Raw genomic sequence first — 15,237 nt, forward strand, 5'->3', positions numbered from 1 at the left:
TCAGGCCCATCCTGCGGAGATTGTTGAAAAGCCTTGCGGTACATATATGAATGCAGTGGTTCCAAAGCCGGGGTCGAGATCCCCAAAAAGGAACGCAAGACAAGCCAGCTCATAATTGATCATCTCACTGAATGAACAGAGTTGTTTACCTTCCATGTTTGCTGCCTCGTTAGTTATGCACAATCACTCTCTGTTCATATTTGATTTCCAAAAATAGCCCTATACCATCTTTAGTTATGCTGCTGCAGCAAACAAAAAGAAGGTAATCCTACGTGTGTTAGAGGTGCTTTCACACTTGAAACAGTCCATTCATTATGGTCTTTAGACAAAAGTCTTATCTCTGCTACCTCCTGTGCTACTTTAGCACAAAGAAACAAAAAGGGTGGAAGTATATGGGGGAGGGTTTGGCTCTGTATTTCTGATGCACCTCTCAGATGTAGCTCTTCCTTTTGGAGGGCTTACACAAGGTTCTGGGGCTCCCACTCGTCGGCCGGAGCTGAAGTGCTGCGAATAGAATATCAAACAACCTGTTTCCTTTGTGTTCATTCAAATTGCAGCGACCAAGAGTTGACATCTGTAATAGCTGTCCTGTCTCTTTATATAAATCAGAGACCAAATAGAGGCAAAGACCTGTCATTAATAATAGCTGGCGTCTCTCCTCATAGATATGAGTGGAGAGGATTCTCACTGTATGAGGCAGAAGCTCTTCATTACACTTTATCTCTGCATCACCTTTTGAGATTTACTTGACATATTGCAACTGCCACAGACATAAATATGATTCACCTCATAAAATCTGCACATTCTTTGACTTCAATATGAGGGGTTCAGGATTCTCTTTACTGTAGTTTAAGAGGGTTTGACTCTGCGTGGTTATTATGAAACACATTTTAAAAGTTGTCAGGGTGAAAGCAAGGATGTTTTTTCTTAGTTCCTGAAAGATTTGCTTGTTAGAGTTTTTCACTGGACAGCAGCAATCCTAAAATAACAATTACTGTGGATGAGTAAAGCATTAAATGTCATTCTTGACTTTGGGTGATATTAACTTAAGGTCCACTTACTAGCTTTTTTTCTTAGCTCTCAATATTGCAGGCTTGGAGCTTGCTCAGTTGAGTTGCTTAACTGGCAAGATGTTGTTAAAAGCTCCAACTGACCATGGACTTTAAATAAGAAGTGGACGTAGTCACCGTGACATCACCCATTGGTTTGTGGACTGTCGTTTTGAAGCCTTGAGTTCTGGATTTTGGCCGTCGTCATCTTGGTTTTTGGCCATTGCCATCTTGGTTTATAGCCGTCGCCATTTTTTTCGACCAGAAGTGACACCAGAGGGTGGAGTTAAGTACAACCGAATGCTGAATGAGACATTTTCAGGCAACCAAAAATGTAATAATTAACTTTCATGAACTGAAAACACACTGTGAAAGGGTTAAAGTTGTAAGACAAAAACAACACCCAGACCAGACAACGCCATGGTAGCGACCTGTCAATCACAAGGTAGCCACGCCCTAAAGCATACCCTGCTTTATGGTGTATTTGACTCTAAATGGGGCCATAATTTACTAAATGAGCATCATGCTGTATTGAAGAAGACTTGAAACTAGCGATTGAGACCATAAACTCATGTTTACAACTTTACTGAGGTAATAAATCAAGTGAGAAGTAGGCTCATTTTCTCGTAGACTTCTATACAATCAGACGTCTTTTTGCAACCAGAGGAGTCGCCCCCTGCTGGCCATTAGAGAGAATGCAATTTTAAGGCACTTTTGCATTGGCTTCACTTTTCCGACCCGGAGGGTGCCCACTGAGATCGACCCTGAGTTAGGATTTTTTAATAACATATAGAATATATTTTGATATAAATCTTTTTATTTTAAATGCAGTGCCTTTAAAGTGTAACTGTTGACTTCATGAGCTGCTTGATTGTTTAAAATCTGCTTCCACAACAACACCTTCCTCAGCTCAGTTGTAGAGAGTTGGAAGTCTTTCTAAAATCAATTCAGATTACAGGTCTCACAAGTGCAGCAGTTTAGCGGAAACAAACCACAAACTGTCAGTGGTTTGGATTTGAAGGTGGTGTATCCAGTGTCTGTAATGAAATGATGATAGACTCTAAAGTGATTGTCACTGAATCAGATTGTTTATGAAAGGAGGTGTGTTTTTAGTGCTGACTTAGCTCTCTGGAGCTGATTCATAATAACGCTGCTCCTCGGTATCCAGCAAGACACTGACAAATGTGCTACCTGTCACTCCTCAGCTATTGCCGCTTCATCACTTTCACAAGGCCAGCAGTATTCAGAGTAAACGGTGTAACTTAAGAGCAAAGGCAAAATGCCAGTATCTCCAAAATACACTAATGTTATATTTTGACTCAGTGGAGGGGGGGTGTAGTTTTGTCTTGGCATCACAGCAATGTGATGCAACTTAACGCCTTATTGAGTAGAGCATTTCAAAACAGGATGAGGTATTTTGATACAGATAGATAGTGCTTTGGTTCCTCTCTCAGGTTACATAGTGTGAGACACATTGACTGTCAGGCTGATAGCTTTAGGCTCTCTGCTTTTATTTAAGGACTTACAGCTTCTTGTGTAGTTAGATACTCTTTTAGAGAGGGAACAAATCCAGACTTAAGCTGGAGTTTAGTGACAATATCCACTGAAAATCATCTATAGTATGACTCAGCTTCATACAGCCCTTGAAGTTGAATCACTTCTTCTAGATAACAAAATGTCACCAGACTCTTCATCGTCGTTTAACAGTTTCAGTTTTGCTTCCAAAGTATGTCCGATAAGACTGAGCTGAATATGATTTATTATATACTGAGTCATCACAAACTTTCCACAGATATTCAACATACTGTATACATAAGTAGGGCTGGAACTAACGATTATTTTCATTCTCGATTAATCGATTAGTTGTTTGGTCTACAAAATGTCAGAAAATGGAGCCCAAGATGACGTCCTCAAATGTCTTGTTTTGTCCACAACTCAAAGATATTCAGTTTACTGTCATAGAGGAGTAAATAAACCAGAAAATATTCACATTTAAGAAGCTGGAAACAGAAAATTTGACTTTTTTTTTTTTTTTAAATGACTCATACCGATTAATTGATTTATCAAAATAGTTGGCAAATGCGATGCGTTTAATAGTTATAAACTAATCAATTAATCATTCCAGCTCTATAAATAAGTACCAGTTATTTGTGCCCCTATAAGATATTGACATGTTGGAGCCAAAGACAAATCATTTAAAAAAAACTTGAGGAGGAAATAAATAGTTTAGTTTCATTAATGGAGACGGCTCAGAAATATTTAACTTTAATGCCTTGTGGCAGATCTGATTGTATTCGTAAATATTTACTTATTTTTCTTGGTCCCACATGCACTGCAATACAATGTTCATTTAGACAACTGTTAATACGGGAATTACTTCACACACTCATCACTGATTAGAGTCTCTCTGGTCTCATTTGTTCAGACAGAGCTGTTTGTGTTGCATAAATATTGATTGAAAGTCCCAGACCGTGACAACATTTATCAACACTTAAATTAGTTACACCACATTTTTCAATATGCTAACACTGTGCTCTGCATCATGTCTCTGCACAGGGAGTGCTGTAGGTTTTTCGGGGACGACGGGCTCACACCCAAGGTGTTTTTCACCAAGGTAGCTCCCTTTGGCCTGCTGTGGATCCTCACCAACTACCTGTACCTGCAGGCCCTCAGGAAGATCAACACAACAGACGTGTCAGCACTCTTCTGTTGTAACAAGGCCTTCGTCTTCCTGCTGTCTTGGATTGTACTTAGAGACCGCTTCATGGGGGTCAGGGTGAGTACATCTGCCTGTGTATGTGTGTTTGTAAGCACTTCCTTTACACACTATGGAAGGATATACTGTATGCACAAGCGCTTAACCTAGGTACTTTTCAAGGAAGAGTAGAGGAATGAAAACATCAGAACACCTGCTTAGATGACTCAGAACATATAGCTCTGAGAAAATAACAAACCAAATCAACTAAAACAAATGTTCATCTTCACGGGAAGTGTGTTTTATCCCTTTTAAATGAAGTGTGGTGATCACAGAGCTTATCTGAAAGATGTGATGAAGATTGTGAGTGAGGGAATCAGTCCTCTTGACTAGTGAGACGCTCCTCCATCTGCACACCCGCTGTGGATCCTCGGCTCTTCCGTCATATGTCCATCAGCGACTTGCATAAGCAGGACAACATTTGATTATTCTCTTTTAAATGAACATATTTTACTAGATCTGGAAATAATATCACTCAAAAATCCCATTAATGAATCCTTAAAGATTAATTTACTATACATTCAGCTGTCTTAAAGTTACCACACAGCAACGTGACCAGCATTTTCCTTAATTCCTTCTGCTTTAGTTTATTTAACTCAAGTTATACTCCGATTAGAGTAAAATGGGGCAATAGGGTCTCAGCCACATTTGCGCTTAGCAATGGTGTCAGACAATGTTGGATTTTGTCCCCAGTTCTTTTTAATCTTTATATTGATGATCTGTCCAAGCAGTTGAAAGCCTGTAATACTGGGTACTATCATGTACACAGATAACCTTGTGGTCCTGACTCCATCTAGCGCTGGTCTTCAGCAGCTCCTTACTGTATGTTCTGTCTATGGTGTGGAACATGATAATAAATAAAATGCAAGTAAGGGTGTTGATCTGTAGAACTAAAGAGGACAAATGTCCTGATTTTATCTTGTCTGATATTGGACATTTTATTACAGAACAAATGATGAAGATATTTATAGGCAATGCCGCATAATGTATGCACAAGCAAACATGCTCTTACATAAGTTAAGCGCACGTACAGATGGAGTGAAGATGTCTCTGTTCAGAGCATATTGTACATCATTCTATACTGCACATTTGTGGTCAAACTACAGAAAAGCAAGCATACAGAGACTTCAAGTATGTTATAATGATGCTGGGAGAATATTGCTGAAGAGACCTTGATGGTGTGGTGCAAGTGAAATGTTTGCGGCTGCAGGAGTCAATACTCTACAAGCTCATGTACAAATTTATTTGCCGGATTAATGACTCTAACAATGAAATCCTCTTGGCGTTATCAGACTGTGGAGACATTGATACAGCTGTCTCTTTGTAGGACACTGATTTATATTCTAGTTAAACCAGTTTTTATTATGCTTTTGTATGTAATGTATTAGGCTATATGTAATGCCTTTCATCTGGACCCTGTGTCTGTAAAAGAGTTTTGATTGATTGATTGGTTTTTAGTAAATGCCTTATCAAGAAAACACACAACTCAGCTAAATCGCATACTATGCACTACATACTTCATAGGTGCACTATCAATAGTTCAACATACTTTTGTGTGAATAAGCAGTAGTATGTATCTTTTCGGACACACTGAGCAGTAATTTATGTCGTCACTTCCTGTGAGTGACAACTCTCAGGAAGACACTCTCATTCAGAATTTGCCCTATTGCAGCATTGAGGTCAAAGGTCAAATTCTGTTGACCTCAGTGTCATGACAATGTGACTGGTGGATAGATTATAGTCTAAGCTTTACAATGACATATGACTTTATGATATTCTGTCTAGGTTACCCTCTCTTAAACTGTATCTATTTGTAAAATGGCAGGAAAAAATGTGTGTTGTTATCTACAGTTTATCACTTCCTGAGGGAAAATGTTCCCCGCTGCATCTTTAATAAATAAGAGTCTGAGTTAAGCACAGGTCACAAAAAGCAAGGTGGATATTAAAACAATGATTTGCCCTCAAGGCTACACACCTGTGGCAACGTTCACTTGTAGTAGACAACATAAGAACAAACAAAACAAGCAATTGTTAAAAGAAAGTCATTTGCATAAAGTAATTGCTACAATTTCAAATCAAATAATAATACACAAAATTCCCATTATTTACATTTTGCAACATGTGCTGTTATGTCTGCTTGCATAAGGTTACATATATTATCATTGTAGCTTTTGGTTCTGATATTATCTTTTAATTGAATGTTTGATCATCCTCGTTTTATCTTGAATAAAGTCTCAAACTGAATAAATTCAGTTAAGATAAGAGCTTGACCAGTACTGCACTTTTGAGGCTGATTCCAATATCTTTATTCAGAGCAATTATTTAAAGTAAGAAAAAAAAGTATGAGTAGTGACAGATTTTTCCTTCCCAGACTGACTCAATTTGATCATGTTCAGAGCCCTAAAGAGGCAAAAGTATGCTGTTTTTCACAAGAACCAAGTCAGGTTTAAAGACAAGTAAAAAAAGAAATCATAGCTTTGTTTTACAGAGGTATGTTTGTTCTTCTTTCCTGATCTCGCTACTCCTCAGGTTTAACTTGTGACCATCCACTGGTTCCCTTGATAAAAAGCCAATGGGATTTTTCCTTTAGGTTTTGGATTATTGCAGAAAATAAGCTCTGTGGCAAACACACATTTATGATACTTACACATTTTGTTCAGCAAGATAATCTTCACAAATGAACACCACTTTTATGATATTTGAAGTGTAAATGCAGTCGCCAGAAGTAAAAAGCTAACGTTAGGCTATAAATAAACTACACCACAATCGCATGCGTGTGAGTATACACAACGAGGCTGTGAAGGCGGACGAGTCGGCATGATGACGTTTAGTAATCTCATTTAGCCACTTATTGGCAACCGCCTTTTTTAAGACACGTAAAGGCTTCAAAATTTACGAGTGGGGTATTTACTGACCTATTTTATGTCGTAGTACAAAACGTTTAAATCTCTTCAGCTTGTGTTAACCGCAGACCTTATTTCAGGCATCTCTCTAAAAACTCATTGACTTTCAGACGAGGGAACCGGAAGTGCTAAAATGCTAACTCATTTCTAGGTTTTAGGACTCCTGTAGCACTCTATATTGAAGATAACAAGATGACCTTGACTTGCCTTTAGGCTTCTTATTGTGTGTATCTTTGCTTTGGTGGAGAGAAAGAAGTCCACTGTTTCTTCTAAGCGCTTATGGTCAAGTGTGGATATGAATTGTAAAGTGTCCTGACTCCTGGTGTCTATGTACTGTATGTCCTCTATTGTGTTCTTCACTCATAATGACAACAACTCTGTGTAACTTCCAAAGGAATGAAAATATGATGTGTTGCTCTGACTGAATTTGCAACTGCAGAGAGCTGGTTACCTGCTTGACAGCGTGATTTCCCACCAGTGATCACTGTGTCATTCAAACGTGCTTCCTGGTGTGTGTCTGTGCGTGTTTGTCCCTGATTTTATCCGGATGAAGACGGAGAAGCAGAGCAGTGAGGGTTTAGCTTTGTGAAAATGAGGTATCTCCCGCTCTCCTTCTCCCACTGCACTCCTCCTCAGATGCTTTCATATCTGCAGCCGGCCTGCACTCTGCAGAATGGCTTTCCCCCTTTTTTTTTCTCTTTCACACACTCACAACCGCCCTAAATCTCCCTCGTGCATGAATGCCCCAACTCCCCACCCACATTATCTGCGATGAAAGGCCTCGGTAAGAGACAAATACTGTAATAATGCTGCTTCTCTCTCTCTTTCACACCCCCAGCTTCCCTCTCTCTCTCTCTCTCTCTCTCTCTCTCTCTGGCTTGGTGGTGGGGATTGCAGTGTTTTGGATGTCTGCAGCAATGCAGGGGATCTTGGACGAGTTTGTCATGAAAGTGAAGGAGGGGAGGGAGAAAGATGGGGGATGCTAAATCATCCTAGTTAAACAGTGATGCGGGTTGTTTCAGGGATATTGCGTACATAAAAAGATGGTGGTAAAATCAGAACGGACCGCACAGGTTAGAAGGTCGTGAAATGAATTGAAGAGCCTTTTAGCTGAGCTGTGCATTTGGATTTATCAACTGTAAAGGGGAGTCAGATACAGCTCAATCCACATCCGCATACTGCAGCAATAACACTTTAATCGCATAAATGGGCAGGTTTTGTGACGTCTGTCCTCCTCTGACTCTCACATTGTGCTGAAACATCTCAAGAAACTAAACCACCAACACGTGCAGGGTCGCTGACCTTCTAAGCAAACAGTCCATCACAAGAAATGCGTAAAGAAAGGTGTAGCTGTGACTGACAGGCAGCCTGCAGTGCAGAAAGAACCATTTTGCCAAAGGTGCCCAAGGGCTCTGGCCGAGCAAAAACACACGGTTCATTTATCTTCCTGACACCTCTTTAATGCAGAGCTTAATCCACTCAGCTGGACTGCACCGTGTCCCCATCGCTGCTCTTCAACACACTCGCACACACACACATATGCACTCAAACATAGAGCAAAGACAAATGTTGGAAGTGTAACAAAGCATAGATGGAAGATCTTGGTTCAGAATCTTCAAGGCTGATTGAAAGCGGGATGAAACAGATGGTTTGGTGACGTTTCGAAGCTGTGATAATCCCAGAGGAAGGGAGTGGGAGTGGGTGTGAGAAGTGGTGGATCGAAGGGGGGTATTCGGTTGTAAACATGACGGCAGTGTAACGAAAATCAATGCCAGACAATCAAGTCAACACTGTAGAGGCTGCCTGTCCTGTGTTGGAAGCACTTGCGTTGTGAATCTGAGAGCTGGTTTCATTTGGAGTGTGTCGTGGAAGATGTCCTCAGATCCTTTACTCATGTAAAAATACCAATACATAAATGTAAAAATACTCCATTACAAGTACAAGTCCTGCATTTAAAACCATATAAGTAAAAGTACAGAAGTACTATCAGCTAGATTTACTTAAAGTATTACAGTAAAAGTACTGGTTTTGCAGAAAATTATTATATTACTTATTACCTCAAATAAATCTGAGCTGTTGTCAGATAATTTAATGGGAGAGGAAAGATGAAAGAGCAAAGTTCTGATACACAAATCTGTATTAATTTTATTATTTTTTTTTTTTTTTACTTTATCCAGTCTTTGATTTTTTTTGTGAAATATTGGAGAGTTTGACTTCTTCGGGCTTCAAACTTAAATTAAACCATGTGAGCGGTTTAAAGGGGAAATGTCTCTCCACAGGAACAGCCAACAACTAATTTTTTGTAAGGGGTCACAAGCAAAAGAGCTCGGAAACCAATAGTTAAATATTGTATCTTTTTAGCTTATAATATGTATTAATAAGTATTTTTGTATGTTCAATTCAATTCATTTTTATATAGCGTCAAATCATAACAGAATTTATCTCAAGACGCTTATCATATAGAGCAGGTCTATACCATATACTCTATAATTTAGAGACCCAACAAGAGATCCCACGGAGCGACAAACTCCCCTTTAATAGAAACCTTGAACTGAAATGTAAAATCTTAATATGTGAACTAACTAGCTTAATAAATAAATAAATGTAGTGCAGTAAAAAGAACAATATTTCCTTCTGAAATGTAATGGAGTAGACGTATAAAGTAGCATCAAATGTAAATTAAGTACAGCACTTGAGTGAATGTACTTAGTTATATTCCACCATTGAGTGTGTGTATATGTGTTTGTGTTTGCCTGTATGTGTGAAACTGTAAATACAAGATGAGCAGTCTGCTGACTATGAAACAAAACCCTCGTATTAATTAGAACATAACAAACCTTGTACTGTGATGCTTCAGCAGTGACAAACAATGTGCCATGTGTGCCTGCTGTGTCGGTACACAGCAGTGAAGGCTGGAGCGTCTTTATCACCTCACTGAGAAGCAGCGTGTCGTCCATCCGTCATTCGCTGATGTTCCTCCTCCTCTCTCTCTCTCTGTCTCTACAGATAGTAGCTGCTATCTTGGCCATAGCAGGCATTGTAATGATGACCTATGCGGATGGATTCCACAGCCACTCGGTCATCGGCATTACTTTGGTCGTGGCCTCTGCTTCGATGTCAGCGCTCTACAAGGTATCTGTTTGCATTTGATCAATTGCAAAGAACATAACTGAGCTTGTGTCCTCCCATAACCCTCCCTTGTAGTGACACCTTCATTGGCAGTGGAACATAAAATGTAAAAACATATGTATGAATAGTGTTATGTAAGAAATCCTGGACGAGTTCCCTTCTACTTATGTAACCAGGTGGCAGCAACAGTGTGAAATGTAATACTCAGGTGACAGAAGCGCGTGATATGTGAGTGTTTGGTTGCTGGCCTCGGGCTGCGACGTCCCGATCAAGGAGGTTACGGGACAGAAAGCTATATTTTGACGTGGCTCTGGTCTCCTCTGCCCTGCTGTCTGTGCTGCCTAATGTGATAAACAGACAGCAGCGGCCCGGTGCCAGAGACATGCCAGGTACTTGGCAGGTGCACCCCTTCTGCAATATCCCTCTACTCCTTAAGGGGCCAGATTCTGTGCATTCACGACTCTCCTCCCCGTTTGTCCTCAGGTGCTCTTCAAGATGGTCCTGGGCAGTGCCAAATTTGGAGAGGCTGCACTCTTTCTGAGCATCGTTGGAAGCGCCAACTTTGTTTTCATCAGCTTTGTGCCGGTCATCCTGTATTTTACACACGTGGAGTACATCGGCTCACTCGCAGACGTCCCCTGGCTCTACCTCTGTGGGGTCGCAGCCCTGCAGTTTGGTACGGAAACACGACATATGAAGCAATGTCGATACTGCAACGATTATGCAACCCATGAATATCATTTCGCAAGTGTTGTGGTTTCTCATCCCTTACTGTGTAGTCTACTGCTGCTCTGATTGTGCTTCTTCCTGCAGCTTTCAACGTCCTGGTGAACTTTGGCATTGCGATAACGTACCCAACATTAATCTCCCTTGGCATCGTCCTAAGTGTTCCTGTAAATGCCAGTAAGTCTCTTGACTTTCCTCCCAGACCTAACTTTTTACATCTGGCCACCATTAAAAGGTGCAATGTGTAAGATGTAGCCACATGCTCCAAACATATAGGAGGCAGCATTTCACCTCTCATTTCACCATACTTTGCCGTACTTTACTCTTCTTTCAATGAAGAAATACTCTTTACTATTTCAGCATCTACACTAACCTCTTCAGGAGCCGCCATTGTTCTTTAGAACGAACAGTCCGTTTCGTTGCATGGTTATGCAGTGACACATTATGGTCTCACCACATCTCACATGCCTAAGCCACGCCCGTAGCTGCAGTAGCTCCTCACAGGACGCTGATTGGTCCCATGGTCCGTATCTGGCTGGCTGGACACAAACGCATTACCTGAAGCCTGACAAGAAAGATTTTCATGTGACATCTGATCCTGCGATTCTCACTTGATCTTGTGACATCACGAGAATCCAGGTGCCGGGCATGGTTAACTAACCGAGGGCTGTACAGTCCGTGTACTTGTTTTGTTTGTTTATGGGATTAAATCCAAAGTGGCAGAAATGAGAAAACTACTCGTATTTTCATTCCTCGAAATGGTTGTTTCCTCCACGCCACCAGAAGACTACTTCACTTGAGGAGAAGTAGTGTACAAGTAGAGGAGAGCGGGGTCAGCAGTGCTGGGTCTTACATGCGTAACGGCAGCAACAGAAAGTTTGCTGATCCAGTAATCTTCTAGCGGTGGGGAGGACGAAATTAAATTACGAGTCGGTTTCTCATTTCTGCCCTTTTCGATTTAATCCAATAAACAAACAAAACGTACAAAATCAAATCATAGATGGACCCTGTACCTTCAACGTGATTGACAAACCCCTCGGGCAACTCTACGTCTTCATCCTCTCATGTTGAACTGCGGGCAGACTGGACGCCACAGTGACTCACTATCGCCTCTCGGTTTTACAAGTGGTATTATTACAAGGCAGCACGGGCCGGGGCGAGCTGGTTAGCATGCTCCTTGCAGTAGATATCTCCGCAGCACAACGCATAGACTTCTAAACTGTTACTTCTTCACGTTCTGTCGATAATGTTACTTCCTTTTTTGTTTTAAACTAAAATTCTCTACAACAAACGCCTGTTTTTCTCTATCACACTTGCCCGAGGAAGATCTTGTAGATCGAAACGTTGCCTTGATAAAGAGATAAAGAGAAATAAAGTATTTATTTGGAGCCTAACAGTGTGCAGACCTCCTTTGTGCCCTACAGTTAAGTATTTTTTTTGTCTCGCACCTGTCTTTGCCCAGATATGCGCACTAAACTTCTGGCCAAATCTTACACATTGCACCATTAAATAATTGATGGCATTGAAATCCCCCCAAAAGGTATCATCAATATTTGATGAAGGATAGAATTGGTTTCCTTCTCATTGTATAATTGGTGATTTTATGTACAAACTTAACTTGCCTTCCACTTTGCATACTGATCAACTCTTGTTATGTTTACAAATTCCTTCATATGCTGATACTAATACATCCTCCTTATTTTTTACAGTGGTGGACCTCTACACATGTGAAATTAACTTCAACACAGTGCGCCTCATTGCTGTGTTCATCATTTGCCTGGGCTTCCTCATGCTGCTGTTACCGGAGGACTGGGACCAGTGCATCATCCAGCTCAGCACGAAGCTGCGCAAGAAGCGTGACGAGCCAGCAGAGGGCAACGGCGAGGCAGGCGCCACCACAAGCCTCAACTGGAGAGGGAGATCCAGGCCTTCCATGACAACATTTGCACATTGACTCCATGAAATATTACCATGCAAACACACACAGACACAGGGAGGGAGGCACATTAACAACCTCTTAATGTCGATGTCGGAGACCTGCCCTCTCTTTCACGACGCTCCCTGGATGGAAAAAAAGTATTTTAGACTGCCCTCTGATCAGTAACATTTCGGTCAAGGGGGGAGATGCAGGAGGCACATATCATTTTTGGCGTCCATTCCACTCAGAAGTTATCAGAGTTGGTGCATGGACAATATCAATTGTAACCCCCAAAAGATTATCAGGTATAACTGACTGAGTCATGTATTAATTTTGCTTTTACCTCTTAATCATTCCATGGATTCACTTACGTCCTTTGCGCCTGGGAAGACTTGCCAACTTGCCTGATATTTTTCAGTTCTGAGAAAAAACGGCTTTTTTCGAGGCAGGCCTAACACCGCGTGGACTTGTTGTCTTTTAACATGCACACATTTACACACCTTTAAGATCCAAAGAAGAATGCCTAAAATGCTGAATGCCTGAAAACAAAAAAGGGAGGCCCACAGTGGCGTCCCTCAGGTGTAAACTTAATGACAAATACCTGCCTTTCGTGCACTGTACATAGCTGTGTCTCACACCGTGGATGTCCTGGAGGAGCTGTGGACCCAGTGGGCTCATCTTGGTGTGAAGGGACCTGTCTGGACACCTGAGGATCAATCTCAGATGAAGACGCTTTCGCAACGCCTGTTCATCCTGAGAGATGATGTCAGGTCTTTTTTCGACCATGCCGATTGGCCCCCCGTGGTTATGTGCTTTCCCGGGGCTAGACTTCCACTCTGTCAACGCTGTCACCCACCGCTCAGGCCCACAGTTAAGTCACGAGAGATCTAAAACCAGTTTCTCTATTGTTTTCAATGCGTGAGAAAAAGTGCTTTCAGTCCATCCATAAAGCGCTTGCCTCGCATTTTCTGTTACCGAGACAACAAACGGTTTATTTACCGAGCAATACAGGTAATACATGTATTTACATGAATTGTCATTCAAATAATATTTTTAACTGTCCATTAGCAGTTCAAACTATTAAAGGGACTCTCTGTAAGAATCAGAAATTGCTTGTTAACAGTGACACCTATTAACACTGGCTCTGCTATATTCCCACAACACTACGTTTTCCCCCCGACGTTGGTCACATTCCTGATTTGCAAGACGGGCTTCACTAGATATAACTTTGTTTTTATTGTGCTTCCGTAGAGTTTGTGTTGGACTCTAAGTTGTGGTGGTGGGGGGGGTTGTTTGCAAGGCCTATTGAAAGAGGCTGGGACACGGGTCTTGAGCTCTGGGGTATAACATATGGGCAGTGTAACTGGAGCTGCGGTCGTGCGTTGCGATTGGCTCAATTTCGGCAAGTGCAGACCAGATTTTTACTGCGCATGTGTTGTACCCTAAAGATATGACGCATTGATGACATGTGACATCTCCTCTTTTCACCCTCCTTGGTCGTTTGTTGCCGTTAGCGGACTCCATATCTAACCGAACGCTGGCTACGGCTAAGGCACTCGCAAGTCCGCATGACGTCACATACGTTGGATTTTCCCAGATAAACGGGCCCGGGTTCTTCACATTAAAAGCAGTCTACAGGCTGATAGAGGAAACCCAGAAAGTCACGAAAGGTCTCATTTTTTAGGTTAGGTTACAACCTGTTCACACATTGGCAATAAAAAATGATTTATAAATGTAAAAAGTTACTTACTGTCCCTTTAACTGGCCCATTTTCGCAATTCATTCTTCAGGTATGCCAATCTTTGGATGGACTAAAAGCACTAACAGCTTAATATATGACAGACAGGCTTGATGAGACCTTGGAACTACCCCTTTAATAACTTTGAACATCAATCATAGCTATCACTGAGCCTCCTTTTAAATTCACTTTCTAGACTTATATGCACATAAACTAATCCGCGGCAATTATCACTTAAAATTTTTGTTTTTTCCTGAAGAAAATAAGACAGATTGTCTCACTGTGGCTTGAAGAGAGGTGTGCCGACACATGAGAATGGCTCCCCATCTGCTCTTTGTCAAAAAAAAAAAACATGTCTTACTGTTTCCATCTATCACATTTTTGAGGCAAGTCAACAACCGAGATGAACCTGAGAAGGCACACGCGTTGCAAAGCAACCGGTGGAAACTCTGCCTTGTTGTGAATGTATGAACATCACGCGACCACACATGCTCGCTACGTGCCATCTGTTTTTTACAGTGCCACCACAGACTGCTGCAGAGACACTCTTTAATACTTCCCTTCTTGTACTCATCTGACTGAGTTTTTTTTGGAGCAAACTCTTTGACGCATCGTTTGAGACTTTTTTCTATTTTTGCATTTGGTTGCTGACTAACCTGGAGGGGACAGTGAGTGACATCTGCAGGACGAGCATGCACATACTGTATGAGCAGATACAGCTGACGTCCACTTCACTGCCTTTTCTTTGTTTTGCAATAGAATACATTAGCACTGTTTCCCATTGTCATGCTCTATGACAATAAATTATAATATTGTATTCCTCTGGAATTATTGCTAGACATAAATGTAAACCTTTGTAAGGAATGATGATTTTTTTACACTGAGATGCAACATATGATTATCACATTTGAGGAAGAAGTATTTAGAGCGTGAATAAATGACGGGTTTATTATTAGATCTACTGTTGGGTGTCTCTTCAAGTGTAATCACATGTACTATATAAAAGATTTCTTTTCAAT

The 15,237-nt window shown here is 41.1% G+C and overlaps 1 protein-coding gene across 2 annotated transcripts in view; it reads left to right on the forward strand.

The window, feature by feature from the left end:
- The window catches only part of slc35f3b (solute carrier family 35 member F3b), a 68,034-nt gene extending 52,849 nt beyond the window's left edge, over nucleotides 1–15,185 (forward strand). Inside the window, exons 4-8 of one of the 2 annotated variants that reach the window (XM_074646348.1) lie at nucleotides 3,606–3,825; nucleotides 9,714–9,839; nucleotides 10,320–10,512; nucleotides 10,650–10,739; nucleotides 12,272–15,185. In XM_074646348.1, coding sequence (XP_074502449.1) covers nucleotides 3,606–3,825; nucleotides 9,714–9,839; nucleotides 10,320–10,512; nucleotides 10,650–10,739; nucleotides 12,272–12,516 — 874 coding nt within the window. In that variant the 3' untranslated portion in view covers nucleotides 12,517–15,185. The remainder of the gene's footprint in view (nucleotides 1–3,605; nucleotides 3,826–9,713; nucleotides 9,840–10,319; nucleotides 10,513–10,649; nucleotides 10,740–12,271) is intronic. The other variant, XM_074646349.1, reaches the window with a different exon arrangement.
- Nucleotides 15,186–15,237: the final 52 nt, after the last annotated feature.

The sequence above is a fragment of the Sebastes fasciatus genome, chromosome 9 (assembly GCF_043250625.1).
Source record: "Sebastes fasciatus isolate fSebFas1 chromosome 9, fSebFas1.pri, whole genome shotgun sequence".
Taxonomy (NCBI): domain Eukaryota; kingdom Metazoa; phylum Chordata; class Actinopteri; order Perciformes; family Sebastidae; genus Sebastes; species Sebastes fasciatus.